Source organism: Pleurodeles waltl, chromosome 11 (assembly GCF_031143425.1).
Source record: "Pleurodeles waltl isolate 20211129_DDA chromosome 11, aPleWal1.hap1.20221129, whole genome shotgun sequence".
NCBI classification, from domain to species: Eukaryota; Metazoa; Chordata; class Amphibia; order Caudata; family Salamandridae; genus Pleurodeles; species Pleurodeles waltl.
The window spans coordinates 20,287,147-20,310,508 of record NC_090450.1 but is presented as its reverse complement, the minus strand read 5'-3'; the positions used below and the strand labels follow the sequence as shown (position 1 = coordinate 20,310,508).

The window sequence follows — 23,362 nt, the reverse complement described above, 5'->3', positions numbered from 1 at the left end:
GGTGACTACACCAGACTAAATTCCACCTCCTTCAAGCATTTGTCTGAGAGACAGAACACGTGAACAGATTTCCCGCAGCCCTTGTGGGAGCAGATGTATTCAGTATATTGGCGTTTTCCATCGAGTACTTACATCATTACTGGCGTTCTTTAGCTGGTTAAGGAGGTAGTCAATGATGTCACCTCCATGGTTGGCATGGATGAGTCCCAAAGCATAAAGTCCCCCACCTTCCTGATAGGCCGAGCCAGGTGACGTGTCCTTTGGAAGGTAGGTTGCCATTAACTGTAGTGCTTCCTTCTCATGACCCTGTAAAAAATAAAAAATAAAAATAAATCAAAAATACAGTTCAGTAGCACTGCATTATCAGTTAATTCTGAAGCACTCAGATATTACCACTGCATCAACATTTTCAAGGGTAACACACTGAGACCCAGTGTCAACAGCAAAAAAAGAAAAAAAAAAAAAAAAAAAAAAAAAAGAGGAAAAGCCTGGATGGTACCCCTACATGTCAGAGTGTGCCACGCATCTCTCACTATGGCCACAGTCCCCATCTAACCAAGAACCACCATCAACAGGAATCAATCCACTCATCAAGCCCCATGTGGGATTGCGGTGCTTCCTACAGTGAGGCAGTGACCCAGCAAGATCCAGTCCCTTGGCGTCATTCTTCTAATAAATGCCCGACACTGGTGCAGACTCCTGCGTCCCTTCATTGCAAGTCTTGAAATGTGTACCCTAGCATCAGGGCATGTAAACAGTTGAACTCTCGCCTCCAAGGATGTAGGCGGCTTCTTTTTTACTTCACTTGGTTACTCTTGCAGTGTTCCACAATGTGGGAACCTTCAGAAATCACTACAAGGCTTAACAACAACAAAAACTCTAGAGTTACCCTGGACTCTGATCTCGGGCACATGAATCACGACTACTGGTGCAAAAAACATATGTAAAATAACTAATGTATGAGCCAATGTGTTTTTCTGGTCAGAAAAGGACATACACAAGGCTAATAACTTGCTCTCCTACTCAGGCAGCAAGTTCAAGACTCAGGAGAAGATAATATCTGCATACACAAGGTACTCATATTTCAGGCCGAGTCTAGCTACCTAAGAAGAAAATTACTTGCCAAAGTTTAAAATAATCACAGACTCTGTGTTACTAATTAGTTTAATCCAAACTAATTAGTGTACAAATGTAAATAAGAAGACAGAAACAGGTTAGGAGGGACAGGAGTGGAAGTGTTCAGAGTTGGGAGTTTGACTCTGCCCACACAGGAGGATTTAATGTGGAGTTTGTTGTTGGAGGTAAAAAGTAAGAAGTGACTTAGCTGCCACAAGGTAACATGACAGACAGCATGCTCCCTTCACTCCTTATTTGTCAAATTCTGACTTCCTGGTTATCAACTTAACTGGTTGTCTGCTCCATGGTGTGAAAATGGAGATGAAGCAAAATACTGCAGCTATTGCAATCCACTGGAATTTGTCACTTTGTTTGTAGGTCATCTTGCAGCCACATGGTTCCAGAGAAAAGGACCAGGTATGCATCTTATGCAAGGAGTTTTTAAAATCAATATATTTTTATCACTCACACTGGGATTTACTTAGCAGTTCAAGTTTACTGTTACAGTTACCCTAGCACTGTTCACATACTCCAAGCATAATCTGCCAAACAAGTGTATGGGCCGGACACAAGTTGATGGTAAGATTTTGGAGGTACTATGGCACACACTGAATGAGACAACACAAGAAGAAAGACTGCATACCCACAGCAGGCGCTGCAAGGCAAACTTGAAAATAGAAGTAACACACACAGAACAAATCAAACGATAGCAAAGGTAAGCATTTCCATCTTCTACAATATTAATACCATTGATACGATTGGACTGAGATTAGGAGGACCTATGTAGAAGGTGACATAACTAACAAACTAGGAGACCAGTGAGAAGCAATGTCAGACTGGAGGAGTGCAAGCACGTGCGCACAAGATACAGATTTAAAACTAAACCATGCAGTCAGAATCTCTTGGTTAGCAGAGGCGTAGACAAGTAAACCTTTAACCACTGCCACAATGGAAGAATATGTTTTTTAACTAACTGGAGCGTGTGCCAATAAGCTCTACTGAGGATATCAGTCTGTTGCCAAGGCTTTAAATTCACATGATAAAATAAATGGATGACGCAGTAGACACATTTGATGAAACTACTGTTTTTTAACAGTTAAAAACATTTCAACAGTAAAAGTACCCAAAATTGTTGCTGGCAAGGAAGTTCAGTATTGGCCAGCTACTAGTCTGGTAAGGTAGCTGTAGTGTTAAGCACAGTGGCTTCGACAGCCTTCACAGGAATCCAGTTCCCAGACCCCTTGCTGGCATAGCCACCTCCAGGGGCGATTCATATTGTTTGAAATATTCATCACATATTGAGGCAACCACTGGGTTCATGGACACACAGCAGAGTTTACAAGGAGGAGGCAGCTGCAAGCAGAGGATTAAGACCATTCTTAGGGAAGTGGAAAGGGTGCAGCAAGAATGGGTCTCATAAGAAAACTGTTTTAAAGAGGGGAAGACAAATAAGGAATTTGTTCTTAAGGTGTGGAACACTGATTATGCTGGGACTGGGTAAAGAACATTAAGTGAAAGGGGCTGAAAGCAGTGGTAAAGATGAGATAATTGGAATGGAGACAAGTCAGCAGATGACAGTAGAATGGCATCTAAAGCGATACTAAACAGTATCTGCACAGGACCCAGAGTGGGTAGATTCTGCCAGACATGAGTCTCTCACTTACCTTGTGAATTACTCCCAGGCTGGCTGTGGCTGTAAATTTGGCCCAATTTGTGGCTCTGGCCAGCCACTCCAAATTATCTCTGAAAGAAACAAATCATTTATGTCAGCATTTAGGATATAGATCACTGCCTACATACCAAGCAAAAAAAAAATATATACAGTTCAGTGGCACTGCATTATAAGTTAATTCTGAAGCACTCAGATATTACCACTACATCAACATCTTCAAGGGGTAACACACTCCGAGACCGAGTGTCAATAGCAACAAAAAAAAAAAAAAAAAGAGAAAAAAAAAAGCCTGAGGGTTACCCCTACACGACTGGCACAGCTTCAGAGTGTGCCATGCAATAAATGGGCGCGAAAACTAGGACCCTTAATGTCCACTTGCTGTGAAGCATGCACACAATAGGACTCCTGTGCACTGCAGGACACTTTCTCTCTGAACTCACCCATTCCCATGAGCAACTCAACAGCAACACAACCAGTCAGGTGCAGTCAATATGTGGGTCAAGCTAACTCAAAAGAAGCACAACCACTCAGGAACTGTCAACATATGTGTAAGATCCTACTCGAGGGCCACAGGCAGACAGAAAGTGCACACTTCAGATTATGTCCACTCGTCCTAGGGAGACTGGCTGCCAGGTAAATACTAGCCCTTGTTAGGGTTACAGCAGCCTTTACAGTATCTGCAGAGCTCTCCCATCCTTAGTTATAAAGAACTTGAACAGGAACAAAGTGGGGAGGTTGGGTCCTACGCTTTTACACATTTTCTAGACAGGGGATGTGGATCCGCTGTCCCAAACTTCAGAATCAGTATTGATTGGTTCTCTTTCAACTGTCCTTCTCAGGATGCTCTCTAGGGTCAGCCTTTGTGTAAAGTGATGCTCTCACAGCAGGCAGCACTGGGGCTGTTTCCAAACTGGAACACCCCCAATATAAGCACATTGTAGTGTGAGCTTTCTGCACCTGGTTGTCATGAGCTTCTCTAAGGCAGTAATTCGGGAAAGGCAAAAGGTCAGGTGCTTCTTACATGGCTTTCACGGCTCTTCAGTGTACTCCTTCTTAGGTCAGCAGGAATCTGCTTTCCTGGAGTCAGGGGGCTGACTCAAGTACTTCATTTAGGGGCGTTCCAAGAAGTGTTGGTTAGTAGCCAATGGGTTACTTATCTCTGGGGGGTCACTACACCCCCTCTATGACCATTTCCTGTGGGAAGTGAGCATAAACCGGTCCAAGAGTTCCTAAATCTGCCAACACCAACATGGCGTATTTCTAAAAGTTGTGTACACATGAAGTAGCACACTTTAGGGGTGGGACTGACCCGCGGGATGGACACCTCCCTGAATACTAAATTTCCTGCCTGTCCAGATGCCAAATGGGCCCTGGGGCAGGCGGGTCGACAACTCTCCTGTGAGTAAAGCCTGATCTGCACACCAAGGCAAGTGGCCTTCCTTGAAGCCCCCCTGCCTTGGAATGCAGATTCCCAGGTCATCCTGTTGGGTGGGGTGAGCAAGCACCTCTCTCAGAGCAGGCTTTGTTTCTAACCGCCCGAGAGTAAAGGCTCTCAACCCTTGGGGGTCAAGCTTGGGTTTGGTGGTGGTAGGCTGGCTCAAACTAGTCAGTCCGCACAGTGGTTTTAAGGGGGCACCTCTAAGGTGCCATCTGGGTGGATGTAGTAGTAAATCTATAAGTAAGAGTTTATTAATATGAAATGTTCGATACCATACATCCCTATTTTCAGTGATGCCATCGTTTAGCTGGGAAATTCGTAGTGAGCAGTGTCCAGCACATAAACTTAAAATGGCTTACCTGTCACTCACTATATATAAGAATCGACAGACACAGCAGGGGGCATATCTGCTTGTGCAGATATCTCCCCAAATGTAATATAATGCACCCTGCCTAAGGGCTGTAAGGCCTCCTATTGGGGTGACTTACATATATCGCATGCAGTGTTTGGCGACATGGCATACAGAATGTGTGTCATTTCGTATTTTTACTTTTAGCCGCCTCAAAAAAGGAAGTCAGCATGTGCTAGGTGAGGGGGTCCCTGAGGGTGGCACAATATATACTGCTGCCCTTGGGGACCCTCTTTGGTGCCCATGCCCTAAATACCAGGGGATACCATTTACTAGGGACTTATGGGGGGACCAAAGGTATTGCCAATTGGGAAACTATTGTACAGTTTTAGGGAAAGGGGTCTGGCACTGGGGACCTAGTTAGCAGAAATCTAGTGCACTTTCAGTCAAAATTGCATCATGTACCAGGCAAAAAGTGAGGGTGACCATGACAAAAAGGGTAACTTTCCTACAGACCTCTCTCTAAATGGTAGCCAATAAAGTGATCAAAGGGTGAGATTGATCTGATCTGAGGGCAAGATTGATATAAGGCTGCAAAGAGCTTTGCTGCATGATTCTGAAATCTTGAAAACGTTTGTGATATCCCAAGCCTCAATGTTATGATGGGAATGGAGGTAGTACATACAATGTTTGAGAAGGCTAGGCTTCTACATGCGCTGGAAGCAGACAGAATGATACACACTGTAAAATGATAGCAAGCAGATTTGTTTCCGTGCTGCAGTGGCAGATGTCAATGTGTCTTGGGATGGAAAAAAGTCTGCATTTATCTTTTCAAGGATTAAATTAGCAGAAACTCTGTCCAAAGCATCTCCTACTTGAAGTGAACAGTTTAACAGGTTTGAAGACAATGTCTCAGTTGGCAACTATATTGCAACCAAGAAAATACAAAATACTTGCAGTTGTTCAACCGGATACTGAAGAATAATTAAGTCGACATGCCAAGATTCTGGGAAAGCTTTATAAAACAGGATGCATGTTTTAGTTAAAAACCTTAAAAGATTGATGTAGATAAGGTTTTTAAAACATTATGTCAGTCCTCCAACTACTCTTAAGGATATGTTAAGAAGTTTGAGATGTTAAAAATGAAAAACAATAATGCGGAAATGCCTCAAGGTATGCAAAGAGTAGAATCCCTGTAGCTGCCGGGAAAGAGCAGAGGCTTTCGGGGCATGGGTGCTATTATCTGGTGTCTTCTGCTGGAGAACCACCCTAGCGATCTATGGTCCAAGAAGGTGCAGAGCTCTGACGAACTTCAATTCGGAGAAAGTCCAAAAGTCCCCAAGGAAAAGAGGAGCATCCACCAGAAAGTGTCTAAGTGGATTTCTACCACAGAATGCCAGGGCATGATAACACAGGGTATCAACTTAAAACAATGTTACGCTTAACTTTACCTGAGAAACTGATCACTGGTTGTGCCACAGTGCATGAAAGAGTTGGCTATGACAGTGGCTGTATGGCAGACTGAGTTCCGTACTGCGTCCTAGATAAAATCAGGAAAAAAACAAGTAGTTAGCAAGGTTGTTTCAGGATGTCAGTAATCAGTAAGGGAGCAGACATTACTAACATAGAAGAGAATCCTGCATACCATGCCATATATCTAACTCTTACCTAGGCATTAAACTCGCTTGACATTAACATTTCATCTGAACCCCTTTGGGATGACCTTCAGTGTAATGTAATAATATTGAACTCGGCCAGTTCCTAAAGTCACAGTCAAAATACCACAAAACTCAAAACTGCAAAGTTCTAGAAATGTCCTTGTTCTGGCACAATTTGTGTTTATAGTTTGAGAAATTCCAAGAATTTTCAGGGCACTTTAGAGCCAGTTGCTCACAGGCACTGAATTACAGGGAGATCCTGGATGCGGATTATGTTGAGGATTACATCTCTCACACTTGTCAATATGTCAAATACAGGTAACCAGTTTCACTCATTGGGCATCATTATTAACTACTGAATTCACCTACTAATCTTGTTGCTTTCAAACCTCTAAAGAGCACCCAGAGAACTACACACCATTCACAATTGGGGGTTAATTGTTCACTGTAGGACATGGCCCGGTCTGCAGGGCTATCCCAAGTTTTTTTTGCCTTCCTCCTCCTATTTTTTCTGACCTGTTTTTGTTGCCTTAAGGACTCTGGGTACTTTACCACTGCAAACCAGTGCTAAAGTGCATTTGCTCTCTGTCTAAAATGAATTGGCGACTAGCTTATCCATGATTGGCATATCTGATTTGCTAGTAAGTCCCTAGCAAAGTTCACTATGTGTGCCCAGGGCCTATAAATCATATGCTACTAGTGGGCCTGAAGCACTGATTATGCCACCCACTTGAGAATCCCTGTAAACATGACTCAGACTCACCACTGCAGTGTCTGTGTGTGCAGTTTTAAACTGACATTTCGACCTTGCAAGTGCACCCACTTGCCAGTTCCAAACCTTTTCTTTGCCTGCATGTAAGTCACATCTAAAGTAGGCCCAAGGCAGCCCCAGGAGCAGGGTGTAGTGTTTATAAAAGGTAGGACATGTACTGATGTGTTTTACATGTCCTGACAGTGCAATACTGTTAAATTCAGTTTTCACTATTGCAAGGACTCTCTCTCTCCTATAGGGTAACATGGGGATTGCCTTGAAATGTCTTTTTAGTGTAATTTCCCACTGGGAGCAGATTTAGATATGGAGTTTGAGGTCTCTGAACTCACAAGATAAAAATACATCCTTTGGTAAAGTTGTTTTTTGAATTGTAGGTTTGAAAATGCCACTTTTAAAAAGTGGGCATTTTCTTGATTAACCATACTGTGCCTCTGCCTGTCTGTGGAATACACATCTGGGTCAGGATGACAGTTGGGCTGTTTGTGTATTCACTCTAGACAGTCACACAAAGGGATCTGAGGTGTGCCCTCATATCCTGATGGCCCATCACCAGTCTGATGGGTCTTCCTGAGCTAGAGTGGTGAGAGGAGCGGACACATGCACCTCAATAGGGCTGTGCCTGTCCTTACACAAAGCAGTGTCCAACCCCCCATGATTGCGTCCGGGGCAAGGGCAGGAAAGGCAGGGTGTTGTGCACTGCAAAGACTTTTCTTTGAAGTTTGCCTACTTCAAAGACCGAAATGGGTGCATGTACTAGATCTCTGACACCACAAAGTTAGAATCCTTCTGGACTGAGGACATTCTGCCAGGAAGAAGAGCTGGATGCTGCAGGAGGGACTGCCACTTTGCCTGCTACTTTGCTGTGCTGGCCTGCTTCTTCTGTCCTGGGAGTGAAAAAGACTTGACTTTGCTTTCTACATCCTGCTTTCCAAAGTTCTCCAGGGCTTGAACTAAGCATGCTTCCTGTTAATTCTCAGGGACATCAAAGACTTCATCTACCAGTGCCTGGGCTCTTCTGCTGAAAGTCCTGACTTGCCAAGTGGTGCCAATGCTAGCCCCTGGGCCCTTGGAAGTTGAAGCTGGCGACCAGAAGGAGAAAATCCATGGACCAATGCGCTGCGGCAGAAAAATCAATGCAGGGCTTGTCCCTCAGCTGAAGAATCGACGCGCCTGTTTCAGCGCATCTGGATTTTCCACACAGGCCCTGGGCGTCAAATTCTCATCGACCCGCACTGCAGTAAGAAACAGAGGCTGCTGACTGGAAATCAACGCATTGCCTTTCCTGAGAGGAAAGAATCGATGCATCACCTCCCAGGCACAGTAAGGAACCGACGCATCGCTTTGCTTTTCAGTGCTTCACACCGACTGTGGCTCACATCATTTTTGATTTGGACGCATCCCCGGTACTTTGTGCTAAAAATTCCTATAGATTAAGGCTTATTTAAACCTTTCAAAAGTGACATCTTTACTTGTGGATGTTGGGTTACCGTCGTTATATTCAGATAAATATTCGCTATTTTTCTAAACTGGTGTGTAGTGTGTGTGTTTTTTTGTTTTTTGTTTTACACATTGCCTCTGAGATAAGCCTGACTGCTTGAGCCAAGCTACCCAGGGGGTAAGCAGTGGTCATTTTAGCTGTGTGACTCCCTTATCTGGGCGAGAGCGAGGGTTCCTACTTGGACAGGGTGAAAACCACTGCCAACTAAAGACCCCAGTTCTAACACTTACCACTAAAATAACTGCATAAAAGAAGCATTGAGTAAAAGTAAACAGGTGTTTAAAAGCAACAAGTGTTATTCACATTCTCAACATTCTGAAACTTTGAAAAAAGTAATCATCTCCCACAGCATGCAGATCAGCTGCTAAAGGCAAATACGTGCCGTATTTCTTACTACTGTAAATTGCGTGGGGAATGGTGAAGTGAAGCACTGTGTATCAATGCCAAAGAACTGTCTTGAGCTGCAAGATGGGGTTCACGGCTCTGTTCTCAAATCATGTCTTTAGTTGCAGACAAAAATGTGGGGACAACACACAATTTCTGCACCTAAAATGTGCCAGTTAAAGTCAGATTAAGATTTACTGCATAGACTAGGCGCTCACCACTTAATCTGCATACAACAAAATGGGAAATTAAAGGAGACCGATTTCTCAAATTGTTACTGCTCCCCCAGGGGCCTACAAGACCCATTCCACACTAAAGAGGAACCCAAAAGCAATTGACCATTATGTTAAACGTCAAAGATGGCGTACTTAGCAAGAGGGGATCTCTGAAGATTAACAAATAAGACTAAAGTCTTCTTTCAGAACTTGGGATGGTTCTGTAAGATCTCAAGACACTAGTGGACCAGCTGTCCCTGAAAAACAGGGCTACATAAGTTTTTATTCCTTCATTTACTGCAGAATGGAGACTACATTATTCGCACTGGGGGAGAATTAACATCTTTGAGTCGGAAAAAAGTTGTTCGCCACTCCACAACATCTGCAAACTCTATATGGTTCAGTGTATTTGTTTAGTGAGGTACCTTAGCTTTTCATTTGGACCATTTCTGTATTGCATGTTAGCATAGTTGAAGGGACAAGATGCCCCTAAACATGAATGACTATGTACAGTGTTAGGAATGGAAGTGCTCTCTGCGCCAAACGTTGGCACTATGAAAGTTCTACTTTTCAGAGGCCTGTTCAGGGTCGCTCAGTTCAGGCTTTGTAACTAAATCTGTAACGAGGCTTCTTCTCTGATAAATCCAATCGTACTAGGGAAGCTGTTGGTGAACATAATAAAGGGACAATATTTGCAGCCATATATTTTTTTAACCAAATGACGGACCAGCATTTGGTATCAAAGCATCAAAAAAAAAAAAAAAAAAGCATAGGTGTTGTGGCTGTATAATCCTTATGACATCTGATGAGGAAAAAAAAAAAAAAAAAATTCCTCCCCACCGGCAACTCCTAAAACGTCAGAGCTACAGATCTAGTACACAACATCTACCCATTCACAGTGCTTGGGGAGTATTCACAATATCATCAAACTTTCCCAGTGTGGCGCTGTTTAATGATTGGCCATTCGTCATACACAAATGTTGCAATCATGTTAAACAAGGTGTTAAATATTAACATTTATATATCTTGTACGTACAGCAGCAGAACTTTCAAGGTCCTTACCTTTGTATTTTTGAGGATCATTAGGTCGGTGTTATTGTTTCGTATTAAAAACTGCAAGTGTAACTCAATGGCCATTTCACCACTTAAAATTTTTATCATTTTAGAGTTCTGATCTTTGGGCTCCGGGACCTACAAAAAAGAAAAGTATGAGAACTTTCAATAAACAAAATAAACAAAAAAAAAAAAACTAGGCTATCCAAAAAGTGACAGGCGTAATGACAGGAATAGAAAAAAAAAAAGAAAAAAGAAAAACAATAAAAGAAGCAAAGACAATGGCTAACTAAAGCAGCGCTATGACTCTGTCAGGATAGCGCTGTGTTACTGGGATGCTGGGACAGTCCCTGAGGAGTCGCTGTTATTTACCACGGGTCTATGGGGGGCGTAATACTATTACACTCAAATAAATGACTGGTGCTGGTTACTGCACTAGACGCTCTCATGTTAACAGTAGAACTTTTAAAGTGTACTCAAGGAGGTAATGGGAGACTTAAAGCTCTGAAACAGTTTAACACTGAACACAGCTAATAATACATGCCCAGTGTGTACTTACCTGAATCGACACACAAAAATAAGTGACACCAAAAAAAAAAAAAAAAAAAGTCCTCAACACAATCTGGGCCAAAGAACCAAACCCAAATGTAATTAAAGCTTCCTCGCACTAGGCATGTTTGCCTCCAGTGGTGGTTATGGTTAACTTAAGAGTCCGATATCTAATGAGAACATGCCTGGTGTTCAATCGTTAAGGCATGCCGTAATTTACCAAGATACCCGCTGAACTAAAGGCCAAGTGTAAGGAAATGCCTCCTTGGCATGGTTACCCCCTGACTTTTTGCCTTTGCTGATGCTATGTTTTGAATTGAAAGTGTGCTGAGGCCTGCTAACCAGGCCCCAGCACCAGTGTTCTTTCCCTAACCTGTACTTTTGATTCCCCAATTGGCACACCCTGGCATCCAGATAAGTCCCTTGTAAGTGGTACCCCTGGTACCAAGGGCCCTGATGCCAAGGAAGGTCTCTAAGGGCTGCAGCATGTTTTATGCCACCCTGGAGACCCCTCACTCAGCACAGACACCCTGCTTGCCAGCTTGTGTGTGCTGGTGAGAACAAAACGAGTAAGTCGACATGGCACTCCCCTCAGGGTGCCATGCCAGCCTCTCACTGCCTATGCAGATATAGATAAGTCACCCCTCTAGTAGGCCTTACAGCCCTAAGGCAGGGTGCACTATACCATAGGTGAGGGCACCAGTGCATGAGCACTGTGCCCCTACAGTGTCTAAGCAATACCTTAGACATTGTAAGTGCAGGGTAGCCATAAGAGTATATGGTCTGGGAGTCTGTTTTACACGAACTCCACAGCACCATAATGGCTACACTGAAAACTGGGAAGTTTGGTATCAAACTTCTCAGCACAATAAATGCACACTGATGCCAGTGTACATTTTATTGTGAAATACACCCCAGAGGGCACCTTAGAGGTGCCCCCTGAAACCTTAATCGACTATCTGTGTAGGCTGACTGGTTCCAGCAGCCTGCCACACTAGAGACATGTTGCTGGCCCCATGGGGAGAGTGTCTTTGTCACTCTGAGGCCAGTAACAAAGCCTGCACTGGGTGGAGATGCTAACACCTCCCCCAGGCAGGAGCTGTAACACCTGGCGGGGAGCCTCAAAGGCTCACCCCTTTGTCACAGCACCGCAGGACACTCCAGCTAGTGGAGTTGCCCGCCCCCTCCGGCCACGGACCCCACTTTTGGCAGCAAGGCCGGAGGAAACAAAGAAAACAACAAGGAGGAGTCACTGGCCAGTCAGGACAGCCCCTAAGGTGTCCTGAGCTGAGGTGACTAACTTTTAGAAATCCTCCATCTTGCAGATGGAGGATTCCCCCAATAGGATTAGGGATGTGACCCCCTCCCCTTGGGAGGAGGCACAAAGAGGGTGTACTCACCCTCAGGGCTAGTAGACCTAAACACGCCCTTAAATTTAGTATTTAAGGGCTCCCCTGAACCTAAGAATTTAGATTCCTGCAACTTACCTGAAGAAGAAGACTGCCGAGCTGAAAAACCCCTGCAGAGGAAGAACAGAAGACACCAACTGCTTTGGCCCCAGTCCTACCGGCCGGTCTCCTGCCTTCCAAAAGAAACCTGCTCCAGCGACGCTTTCCAAGGGACCAGCGACCTCCGAGGACTGCCCTGCTTCAAAAAGGACAAGAAACTCCCGAGGACAGCGGCACTGCTCCACAAGAACTGCAACTTTGTTTCAAGGAGCAGATTTAAAGACCCCTGCAACTCCCCGCAAGAAGCGTGAGACTTGCAACACTGCACCCGGCGACCCCGACTCGACTGATGGAGAAACAACGCTTCAGGGAGGACCCTCCGGCGACTCTACGACTGTGAGTAACCAAAGTTGTCCCCCCTGAGCACCCACAGGGACGCCTGCAGAGGGAATCCCGAGGCTCCCCCTGACCGCGACTGCCTGAACTCCATTTCCCGACGGCTGGAAAAGACTCTGCACCCGCAGCCCCCAGCACCTAAAGAAACGGAACTCCTGTGCAGGAGTGACCCCCAGGAGGCCCTCTCCCTTGCCCAGGTGGTGGCTACCCCGAGGAGCCCCCCCCTTGCCTGCCTGCAACGCTGAAGAGATACCTTGATCTCTCATTGAAAACCATTACAAACCAGACGCGTGTTTGCACACTGCACCCGGCCGCCCCCGCGCTGCTGAGGGTGTACTTTTTGTGCTGACCTGTGTCCCCCCCGGTGCCCTACAAAACCCCCCTGGTCTGCCCTCCGAAGACGCGGGTACTTACCTGCTGGCAGACTGGAACCGGGGCACCCCCTTCTCTCCATTGAAGCCTATGCGTTTTGGGCACCTCTTTGACCTCTGCACCTGACCGGCCCTGAGCTGCTGGTGTGGTAACTTTGGGGTTGCTCTGAACCCCCAACGGTGGGCTACCTTGGACCAAAAACTGAAACCTGTAAGTGACTTACTTACCTGTTAAAATTAACATTACTTTACCTCCCCCAGGAACTGTGAAAATTGCACTAAGTGTCCACTTTTAAAACAGCTTATTGTGTTTTATGTGAAAAGTATACATGCTAATGAAATGATTCAAAGTTCCTAAAGTACTTACCTGCAATACCTTTCAAATGAGATATTACATGTAAAATTTGAACCTGTGGTTCTTAAAATAAACTAAGAAAAGATATTTTTCTATAACAAAACCTATTGGCTGGATTTGTCTCTGAGTGTGTGTTCCTCATTTATTGCCTGAATGTATGTACAACAAATGCTTAACACTACTCCTTTGATAAGCCTACTGCTCGACCACACTACCACAAAATAGAGCATTAGTATTATCTCTTTTTGCCACTATCTTACCTCTAAGGGGAACCCTTGGACTCTGTGCATACTATTCCTTACTTTGAAATAGTGCATACAGAGCCAACTTCCTACACCAAGTAATTCAAGGAGGACTACTGTTACAATTGTAGCATGCATGTTGTACTTGTATAGCACAAACATAGCCAAAAAGGCAATGAGGTCTTGTAGAGGGTCAAACAAGGCATAGCAGCAGTAGTTGGTTATTGGACTTTTATTTGTATTGTGACATCAAGAGGAGCGTTTTCAGCCCTTCCCAAATAGGGGCAGCGTGGGGTGACACTGATGGATACAGGAAGTCATTCTAGAACATGGGAACATAAAAGGAAGAGGCCTGCTGCTTTGTGTTTTTAATACACTTCCTAGAGTCCAGTCTGAGAGTGGCCCGGGCTTTGTCATTTGTGAGAATCTTATATGGCCTTAACAATTAAAGATTATTTTACAGATGTTGTTGAGATTGCCAAAAAGGTGTGTATGAATACAAACACATGGTCTCAAATGAGAAACATTATGAATAGTTCACTTGGGGAAAAATGTCAATTCCAAATGACTTGTTGGCAAGGTCATGTTGTAGATACCTACCCCTCTCCATATCTTAGCACATCTACCTACAAGCCTATTGGAAGAAAAGGCATTTCACTAACGATGAATAATGGCCCAATGAATGCAGTCCTTTAATATTTTGATTTAAGAGGATTGGAAAAACAGCTGAATACACTGGTGATCTAACCCCCAAGGTTAAAATTTGAAAAATGAAATGTCTGGGAGGGAGAGGAGTCTAGGGAAGCAATACTTTACTTAGACAAACAAGCGTTAGAGGAGGTTTGCTCACACTGCTAACAGTGCATCCACTTTACAGCATTTTTCTTGGACTTATGGTGCTTTCTCAATAGAGGATCTCATCTAAGTTTAGAAGGAGAAAATTCTTCAAATTATTTTTGTGGAGCTCCAGTATCAGTACTAGATGACTGCAGGTGGAGAAAATATTAACTAGTAAAAATATTCCCCCGAGGGATATTCTTTCTGAATTCATAAATGAAGGAAAATCAAGTGCAAGATCTAAGAGGAATTCCGCGCCTGTGGATAAACTAATAATTATGAACCTGGTTAAAATGTACATGATGAAGTAAATGACATCACGGAAAGGGTTTTCTGGTGCAAATACCTGTTTCTGGGGCATTAACTCCTTGGTGTGTTACTCACACTGAATTGGGGATAGATAACTTCTGAGAGCTTACATATGTAACATATTTAACAAAGCGCTTCATTTTAGAGTGGCAACTCTACGCATAATGGACAGAGCGCTTAGCTACTCCATCTTTTAACCTGCCTAAACTAATTTGCATATGAATCTGACTACAGCAAATCAAGAAAATAACTTAACATAAAACTTGTACAAACCATAATAAGAACTGAAAAGCAGTACAATTTTGCAAAATATATGTTTTTCTTATGTTTAATTATAGTGACTATCAAGGTGCAAATTGGTGCTTCATTAGTGCAAACATTCAGAGAAGCATTTAATTGAAACACTGCCTCGTGTTACGAAGAAACTCTTTATTGTACACAGATGGCTAGGAAAAATGATCACCTAAGACCCTTAATGAAAACAATACTTTTGCTACACCTGATGCTTAGACAATGGCTGTTTTTCATTTTTAAACATCTTCTATAATGTTGAAAGCATCTGCATTTACAGTTAGCATTACAGATGTGTAGAAATTGGGTATTCGCTATGCCTGAACTTTGTCAGATCAACAACTTGTATTTTATGTCGCCCATAAAGACAGTTTTTGTTGCTTTTAAAGGCCTAACAACAACTGGACTGGAACTCCTAATGCAGAAGGTAACAGGAACCAGCCACATCGGAATCAGAAGTGATGCAGAAACACCAGACCCCAAAGCTCTCTCCAGATATTTCGGCTACAAAGAGCTGCCTAAATCTCCCGTTGGAAAATGTGATGAACTAAGAAAATAAACTATGTAAATTAATCCAACAATCAAGATTCCCTATTGCTCAGAGTCTCGCTTGTGACTGGGATGTAATGTAAAGTGCAATATTACAGAGGCTGGTTTACTGTATAAATTATATTGGATCCTAAGTGAAGTAAATTCAATCAGTAGGCAAAACCATTACTGGAATTACATTGCACTCAACTTAGCACCATGAGAAGAATGGATGCCTTGCTGGGCCTGCAGGAGTCAAAATGATGACCTATCGCTTGCACCATATGTCAGAAGAACCTGTAGAAATGTATAAACCCATGAAAGCAACTAGTAATGCTATTTCAAATAAAGCTAGCAGGGTGGAGGCGGCTTTGTACTCACTGCCTCTGTAGTCTTTCCAGCAGGGGTACTTCCAGGCTTCTCATCCGATTCCATGCTCTCACTAAAACAAAGAATGCAGAAATAACAGGATTCATTTAAGAGGAGATTACAATGTCATAAATGCAGAACCATTCCCTCTTCCAGTCTGTTTAAGCGTTAGTCATCAAGCAATCTCTCACAACCAAATGCTCCATTCTGCAATACTGCTGAACCACTGATGATCACTCAACACCATCTCAGCCATGCCAAAGCTTTAAGCCTTACATTCCTATCCTTTCTGAGTTTGTCTGCTGTCAACCATCATTTACACCCATACTAGGGCTCCAACCATTCCTCAAAGCCAGTACTTCTTTACTTACTCACAGTCTCTGTGAAATCACCGTCCCTCTATCTCAGCCGGACTCCACCACTTAAGATGTTAGTGTTGTAGATGTTTGACTCAACACTCATTCTCCGGTTTTCTCATTCTGTGCTGAAGGCTGGGGTAATTTGTTTCACTCCTACAAATACACCAGCCCCTCAGGTTTACTCTCAAAGAAGGTCTGAGAGCACAGAATTTCTACTAAGCATTGAAAGAAGCCTCAGAGTTACTCCTTCCCTTTAGCTGCACACAGAATCTGGAAGCAGGTCAGTCTATCTTCATGAAGGAATGCACTTGAAATGTGTCACTCCTTCAGCACGGCAGACCTTGGAGGAAAGTACTGTACCTTAATCTGAGGAGTCCTCTGTTACATAAGCACACAGCACCTTCTTCTACCGCTCCGTTCTTAGGTCAGATGAACTGGACATGTGTGACTTCTATTATAGAAGCACCACGCTTCACTCTCCGACCTACACCCCTTTATTTAGAAGCATTACCCATACTGAGCAGCATCTTTCCAATGAATCTGCATCTGTAGGTCCATCTCCACAGAGGCACAATTTAGACCTCACTCATGGGTTTCCTTGTTTTACATTACAAACTAAAGTCCAGACTCCTCTCCCACAGAAGCACCGCCGCTCACACTCTCAGCGGACCAGGGATTGGCGGCTTGCTCCCCCTGCCTAAGCAGTGACTCTTGCTCTGCAGGTTTTCAAAATAACAGGTCTGCTCCAGGCTGTCTGTCTTTCTCTGTGGATGTGACACCATGCATGGTGTCTTTTGGGATTAGTCCTGGAGTTACTGTAGATGCTTTGATGAGCTAACAGAATACTAATGCAATTACAACATCAATGTCAGCATGTGCCGGTAACAGTACCCGAGGTTAAAGCTCCAACGGGGAACAGTAATTTGCAGGGAGTTATAAAAAACAGAAGACCTTGATAAAGAGACTCTGTATCCTACCTTACTCTGACATTGCCATGGGCATGTTCATTCCAGATGGCATGACCCAAATATATCCCCTTAACGGAAGGATAACAAGCAGAAATGAACCTGAGCCCAGTAAATTGATGTCACAAGCTACGCCGGTATCCAGAGTCAAAGTCCAGTGGTTAGTGTGCCTATGTAGGAGATCAACCACACCAGTCAGCAGGGCCCCCAAAGCACTAGAAAGAACTTTACTTAATGGATCAGACTTTCCAGTTTATATCTTCAGGTAGCACAACCACCTCTGGCTCAAATGCAGCTTGTCAGTCTCAGCCACATCAGATAAGATCACATCGAGGGACTGCAGGACTCTGCAAGGAGCTCCCAAAAGGCCACAAGACATGCTTCAAAATAGCCATCACATGGAACACAACACATCCTCTCCCTCCCTGAATTTGTTCCTGGATACTCGAGCTAGCTCGCTCGCTAACTCACTCAATCCGTGGCTGCTGTAGCTACCTTCCACGGGCTAGGCGGTCAATTTTCCACCTGGCACAACAGAGGGAGAGCATGCAGCCTCACGCTCACCAGCAGCTCATTGCCTCGAAGACCATGCAGCACCAGGCAGCTAACAGTTATCATCAGAATCCTGAAGCTGTTATGCCAACAGCAGGTCATTCACAGGGTCTTATGCACAACAATTCCCGGTCAGAGGAGACACTCAAAAGAGAGATGAGAGGATAGTATTTCAGATCTTAGAGAGCATGATTGGAGCGCCTCATGACCGCAGTCCTGGAGGCCGCGTTGACAAGTGAATTACCCAGGATATAGAAAGTCCAGGCAGGCCAACTGGCTAGATCTGCCTAGTTACACTGATACAAATGAGCACAGAGAGCATTCAAAAGCTACAAATGTAGTATGCCTAAATGGTCCCAGACCCGCCCAGTTTCATTCATGAATGCTTGAGACACACTTTTTTCCTAGAGCCAGGTAAGAGGGAAAACTTTTTTGGCTCCTTTAACTGTAGTTGTAGAGTAATAACCAGGCTGACTCTATTCTCTGACTGGGCAACGATGTTATTCTTTGTAATCATTTGCTTCATACACAATGTATTCTTAGCCCATTGCCATTTTCTAGGCATAACCCATCATTGATTCAATTAGCTACCACAGGAATCAGTTTGTTAAGGGTGGAATCAGATTATGTAGCTGGAATACAAAAGCACCCAAGGCCCTGGGACACCAGTGAGAAGGTAAACGTGTGCGGTCCAGTAACAACCCAATTATCCAAGGACCAAGAAAAGAGGCTTCACACCAGGTAGCCTAAGGCATAGGATATTTAAGTTGTTCTGATTTCTTGCCCTTTTCTATTTGACGTGGAATACAGAGAGGTGGGGAGGCGGAAAGCTAGGTGTGCGCATTTTTTTTCCTTATAACTGATGGATGACAGACTTTACCAAGATGGTGCAAGAACAGATACACCAATCAATATCTCAAAACTTCAAGTGACCTAGCTGTTCCAGAGCATAAGAATGATTACCCAACCCCAAGCTGTCCTGCCATACTGCCCCACAGTCCACACTCGCAAATATACGCTACTTTTCTTGTATTAAGTTTTTGTGTACAGACGGTCATACACGTAGACCCAAACAGCAAAGTAGAGCATTTCTATTAAACATAAGAAACAAATGAATGCAATTAATAAAAAACAGTCTATGGTTTGTGACAGACGTGTTATGAAATGGACTCTACGTCTCATCCTATAGTTTTCTCAATATATCCTCTACCTCCACGTCCTGACTCTTCCCAAATCTCATTCTACTATGATCTCCCAAACAACACTTTCTAGACTGTTTCCTCCTCTATCCCTCCTTGGCTCACCCAAACCTCATTTTACCAATATTATCTGCTAAATGACCCTTTCTAGATTCTTCTTTCACGTATGCCCTCCTTTCACTCATCCCAAACCTCATCTTACTACTACTATGATCTCCCAAATAACTTTCTAGACTCGTCTCTCCTCTACCCAGCCATTATCCTATTCAATCGGACTAACAGGCTCACAGTTCAACCTCTCAAATTAACAATCTAGATTTTCTTTTACTAATCCACCACTAACAATGTTCGGGCTCCACAGTATGTGTAAGGAAATGCCTCCTTGGCATGGTTACCCTCTGACTTTTTGCCTTTGCTGAAGCTATGTTTTGAATTGAAAGTGTGCTGAGGCCTGCTAACCAGGCCCCAGCACCATTGTTCTCTCCCTAACCTGTACTTTTGTTTCACAATTGGCACACCCTGGCATCCAGGTAAGTCCCATGTAACTGGTACCCCTGGTACCAAGGGCCCTGATGGCAGGGAAGGTCTCTAAGGGCTGCAGCATATCTTATGCCACCCTGGGGACACCTCACTCAGCACAGACACACTGCTTGCCAGCTTGTGTGTGCTAGTGAGGACAAAACGAGTAAGTCGACATGGCACTCACCTCAGGGTGCCATGCCAACCTCACACTGCCTATGCAGTATAGATAAGTCACCCCTCTAGCAGGCCTTACAGCCCTAAGGCAGGGTGCACTATACCATAGGTGAGGGCACCAGTGCATGAGCACTGTGCCCCTACAGTGCCTAAGCAAAACCTTAGACATTGTAAGTGCAGGGTAGCCATAAGAGTATATGGTCTGGGAGTCTGTCAAACACGAACTCCACAGCACTATAATGGCTACACTGAAAACTGGGAAGTTTGGTATCAAACTTCTCAGCACAATAAATGCACACTGATGCCAGTGTACATTTTATTGCAAAATACACCCCAGAGGGCACCTTAGAGGTGCCCCCTGAAAACTTAACCAACTACCCGTGTAGGCTGACTGGTTTTAGCAGCCTGCCACACTCGAGACATGTTGCTGGCCACATGGGGAGAGTGCCTTTGTCACTCTGTGGCTAGTAACAAAGCCTGCACTAGGTGGAGATGCTATCACCTCCCCCAGGCAGGAGCTGTAACACCTGGCGGTGAGCCTCAAAGGCTCACCCCCTTTGTTCCAGCACCACAGGGCACTCCAGCTAGTGGAGTTGCCCGCCCCCTCCGGCCACGGCCCCACTTTTGGCGGCAAGGCCGGAGGAAATAATGAGAATAACAAGGAGGAGTCACTGGCCAGTCAGGACAGCCCCTAAGGTGTCCTGAGCTGAGGTGACTAACTTTTAGAAATCCTCCATCTTGCAGATGGAGGATTCCCCCAATAGGGATAGGAATGTGGCCCCCTCCCATTGGGAGGAGGCACAAAGAGGGTGTACCCACCCTCAGGGCTAGTAGCCATTGGCTACTAACCCCCCAGACCTAAACACGCCCTTAAATTTAGTATTTAAGGGCTTCCCTGAACCTAGGAACTCAGATTCCTGCAACCTAAGAAGAAGACTGCTGAGCTGAAAAACCCTGCAGAGAAGACGGAGACACCAACTGCCTTGGCCCCAGCTCTACCGGCCTGTCTCCCCCCTTTGGAAGAAAACTGCTCCAGTGACGCTTTCCCCAGGACCAGCGACCTCTGAATCCTCAGAGGACTGCCCTGCTCTAAAAGGACCAAGAAACTCCCGAGAACAGCGGCCCTGTTCACCCAAGACTGCAACTTTGTTTCCAAAGGAGCAACTTAAAGGCAACAGCGTTTCCCGCCAGAAGCGTGAGACTTGCAACCCTGCACCCGGTGACCCCGACTCGACTGGTGGAGAAACAACACTTCAGGGAGGACCCTCCGGCGACTCCGAGACTGTGAGTAACCAAAGTTGTCCCCCCTGAACCCCCACAGCGACGCCTGCAGAGGGAATCCCGAGGCTCCCCCTGACCGCAACTGCCTGACTCTCAGATCCCGACGCCTGGAAAAGACCCTGCACCCGCAGCCCCCAGGACCTGAAGGATCGGAACTCCAGTGCAGGAGTGACCCCCAGGAGGCCCTCTCCCTTGCCCAGGTGGTGGCTACCCCGAGGAGCCCCCCCCCCTTGCCTGCATCGCTGAAGAGACCCCTTGGTCTCCCATTGATTCCTATTACAAACCCGACGTGTGTTTGCACACTGCACCCGGCCGCCCCCGCGCTGCTGAGGGTGTACTTCCTGTGCTAACTTGTGTCCCCCCCGGTGCCCTACAAAACCCTCCTGGTCTGCCCTCCGAAGACACGGGTACTTACCTGCTGGCAGACTGGAACCAGGGCACCCCCTTCTCCATTGAAGCCTATGCGTTTTGGGCACCACTTTGAACTCTGCACCTGACCGGCCCTGAGCTGCTGGTGTGGTAACTTTGGGGTGGCTCTGGACCCCCAACGGTGGGCTACCTTTGACCCAAACTTGAACCCTGTAGGTGGTTTACTTACCTACAAAAACTAACAAATACTTACCTCCCCCAGGAACTGTTGAAAATTGCACTGTCTAGTTTTAAAATAGCTATATGTGTTTTATTTGAAAAGTATATATGCTATTGTGATTATTCAAAGTTCCTAAAGTACTTACCTGCAATACCTTTCATGCAAAGTATTACATGTAGAATTTGAACCTGTGGTTCTTAAAATAAACTAAGAAAATATATTTTTCTATACAAAAACCTGGAATTGTCTCCGAGTGTGTGTTCCTCATTTATTGCCTGTGTGTGTACAACAAATGCTTAACACTACTCCTTTGATAAGCCTACTGCTCGACCACACTACCACAAAATAGAGCATTAGTATTATCTCTTTTTGCCACTATCTTACCTCTAAGGGGAACCCTTGGACTCTGTGCATACTATCCCTTACTTTGAAATAGTGCATAAAGAGCGAACTTCCTACAGTAGCGTACTACTCGCCAAAAAGCGCTTCAAAGTCTTGTCCAGGGTAGTAAGCGCTATATAAATACAATTACAAGTCTCACTGTATCAACCTATAGCCCCATAGTTAGCACTTATGTCAATACACAGGACATCCACTACCGCAAGGACATCCACTATCGCACACATAAGAGGATAAGGAGGCCTTACGTGTATTATTAAAGATGAATAAAACAAAGTTGCACTAAAAAAGAAACCAAGTGGAGAATAGTGCTTGTTTTTGCTGAACCAGAAAGTGTGCTTCTTATGAATCACCTGTACAAGACCAAGAGAAATGAAACAATATCCTGAAAATAATGTTCGTACCATCGCGGCTTTGCACATGACTCCAATACTAAATAATACTGCTAAATCAATGGCTGACAAACTATAAATTATTCCAATTGTTCTTATGGTTTAGCCTTAATAGATCAGGCACATGCTGATACGGCTGCTGCCTTGTCTGCCTGAAGTTTTACATGCAAATAATCTCTTTTAAAAAAAGTTTTACATCATCTCTACCTTAAGCTACTCAGATATCCTCTTCAGAGTATTCACGAACTGACCATTGTGGCACCTTTTGCCAGCTGATGGTTCAAGCTCTCACCTAGGATAGACGTCTGCACTATGTGCTTATGGCATGAACTATATTAAAAGAATTAACTATGTCCTATCCAATACCTAGAAAACTACAAAGCACATGGCTAATAGGTCTGAAATAAAAGTTAGAAAACGTTTAGATATTTTTGACGGAAGGACTCCATTCATCTCCCTGTTGCACCAACATAACGCAATGAACATCTATATATGCAACTAAATTATCAATAATGAAATGGAAACACTGCCAAAGAGTTTTGCTAATAAGGCGAAGAACCTTAAGAGATTCTGGCTTTAATTGCTGGCCAAAGTAGGATTTGCACCAGAGGTTTAGGATGGTGAAGTCTATGTGATCTGCAAGCTAAATGCGTTGTGCACCACCTTTAGTTTACCTAACAGCACCACATACATTGCATTGCCTTATCAAGGCTGAGACCAAGAAGTGACCAAAACCGTTCTGTTGTGTTCATCAGGTATTAGAAAGGCCACATGTGCGAGCGCTTCCAACTGCAAGTCATCATCAAAGTTAGTAGCCAAGATTTAATTTTATAACATGGACGAGCATGGAATGTTGCTTAATTCTTTGGGGACACAACCAAGTTACCTACCTATAGTAAATGTTCGGGATTATGCCATTCCATATAAGATGGTATGAACAGAACATCAATGCTCAGAGTTGTGTGCATCTAAGTTCGCTCTCATTTAAGTCTCTTGATGTTCATCTCGGTGACATGGACACATGTCTTCTTACATAGCCTCCTCACAGATTTCTCACAGTATCATTTTCTGAACATGCAG

General features: G+C 44.4%; 1 protein-coding gene across 1 annotated transcript in view; it reads right to left on the bottom strand.

Moving 5' to 3' along the window:
- PSMD1 (proteasome 26S subunit, non-ATPase 1) overlaps nucleotides 1-23,362 on the bottom strand; it is a 288,795-nt gene that overhangs the window by 248,767 nt on the left and 16,666 nt on the right. Inside the window, exons 8-12 of the mRNA XM_069212857.1 lie at nucleotides 15,863-15,923; nucleotides 10,165-10,293; nucleotides 6,027-6,115; nucleotides 2,781-2,859; nucleotides 133-306 (exon numbers count right to left, since the gene is read on the bottom strand). Coding sequence (XP_069068958.1) covers nucleotides 133-306; nucleotides 2,781-2,859; nucleotides 6,027-6,115; nucleotides 10,165-10,293; nucleotides 15,863-15,923 — 532 coding nt within the window. The remainder of the gene's footprint in view (nucleotides 1-132; nucleotides 307-2,780; nucleotides 2,860-6,026; nucleotides 6,116-10,164; nucleotides 10,294-15,862; nucleotides 15,924-23,362) is intronic.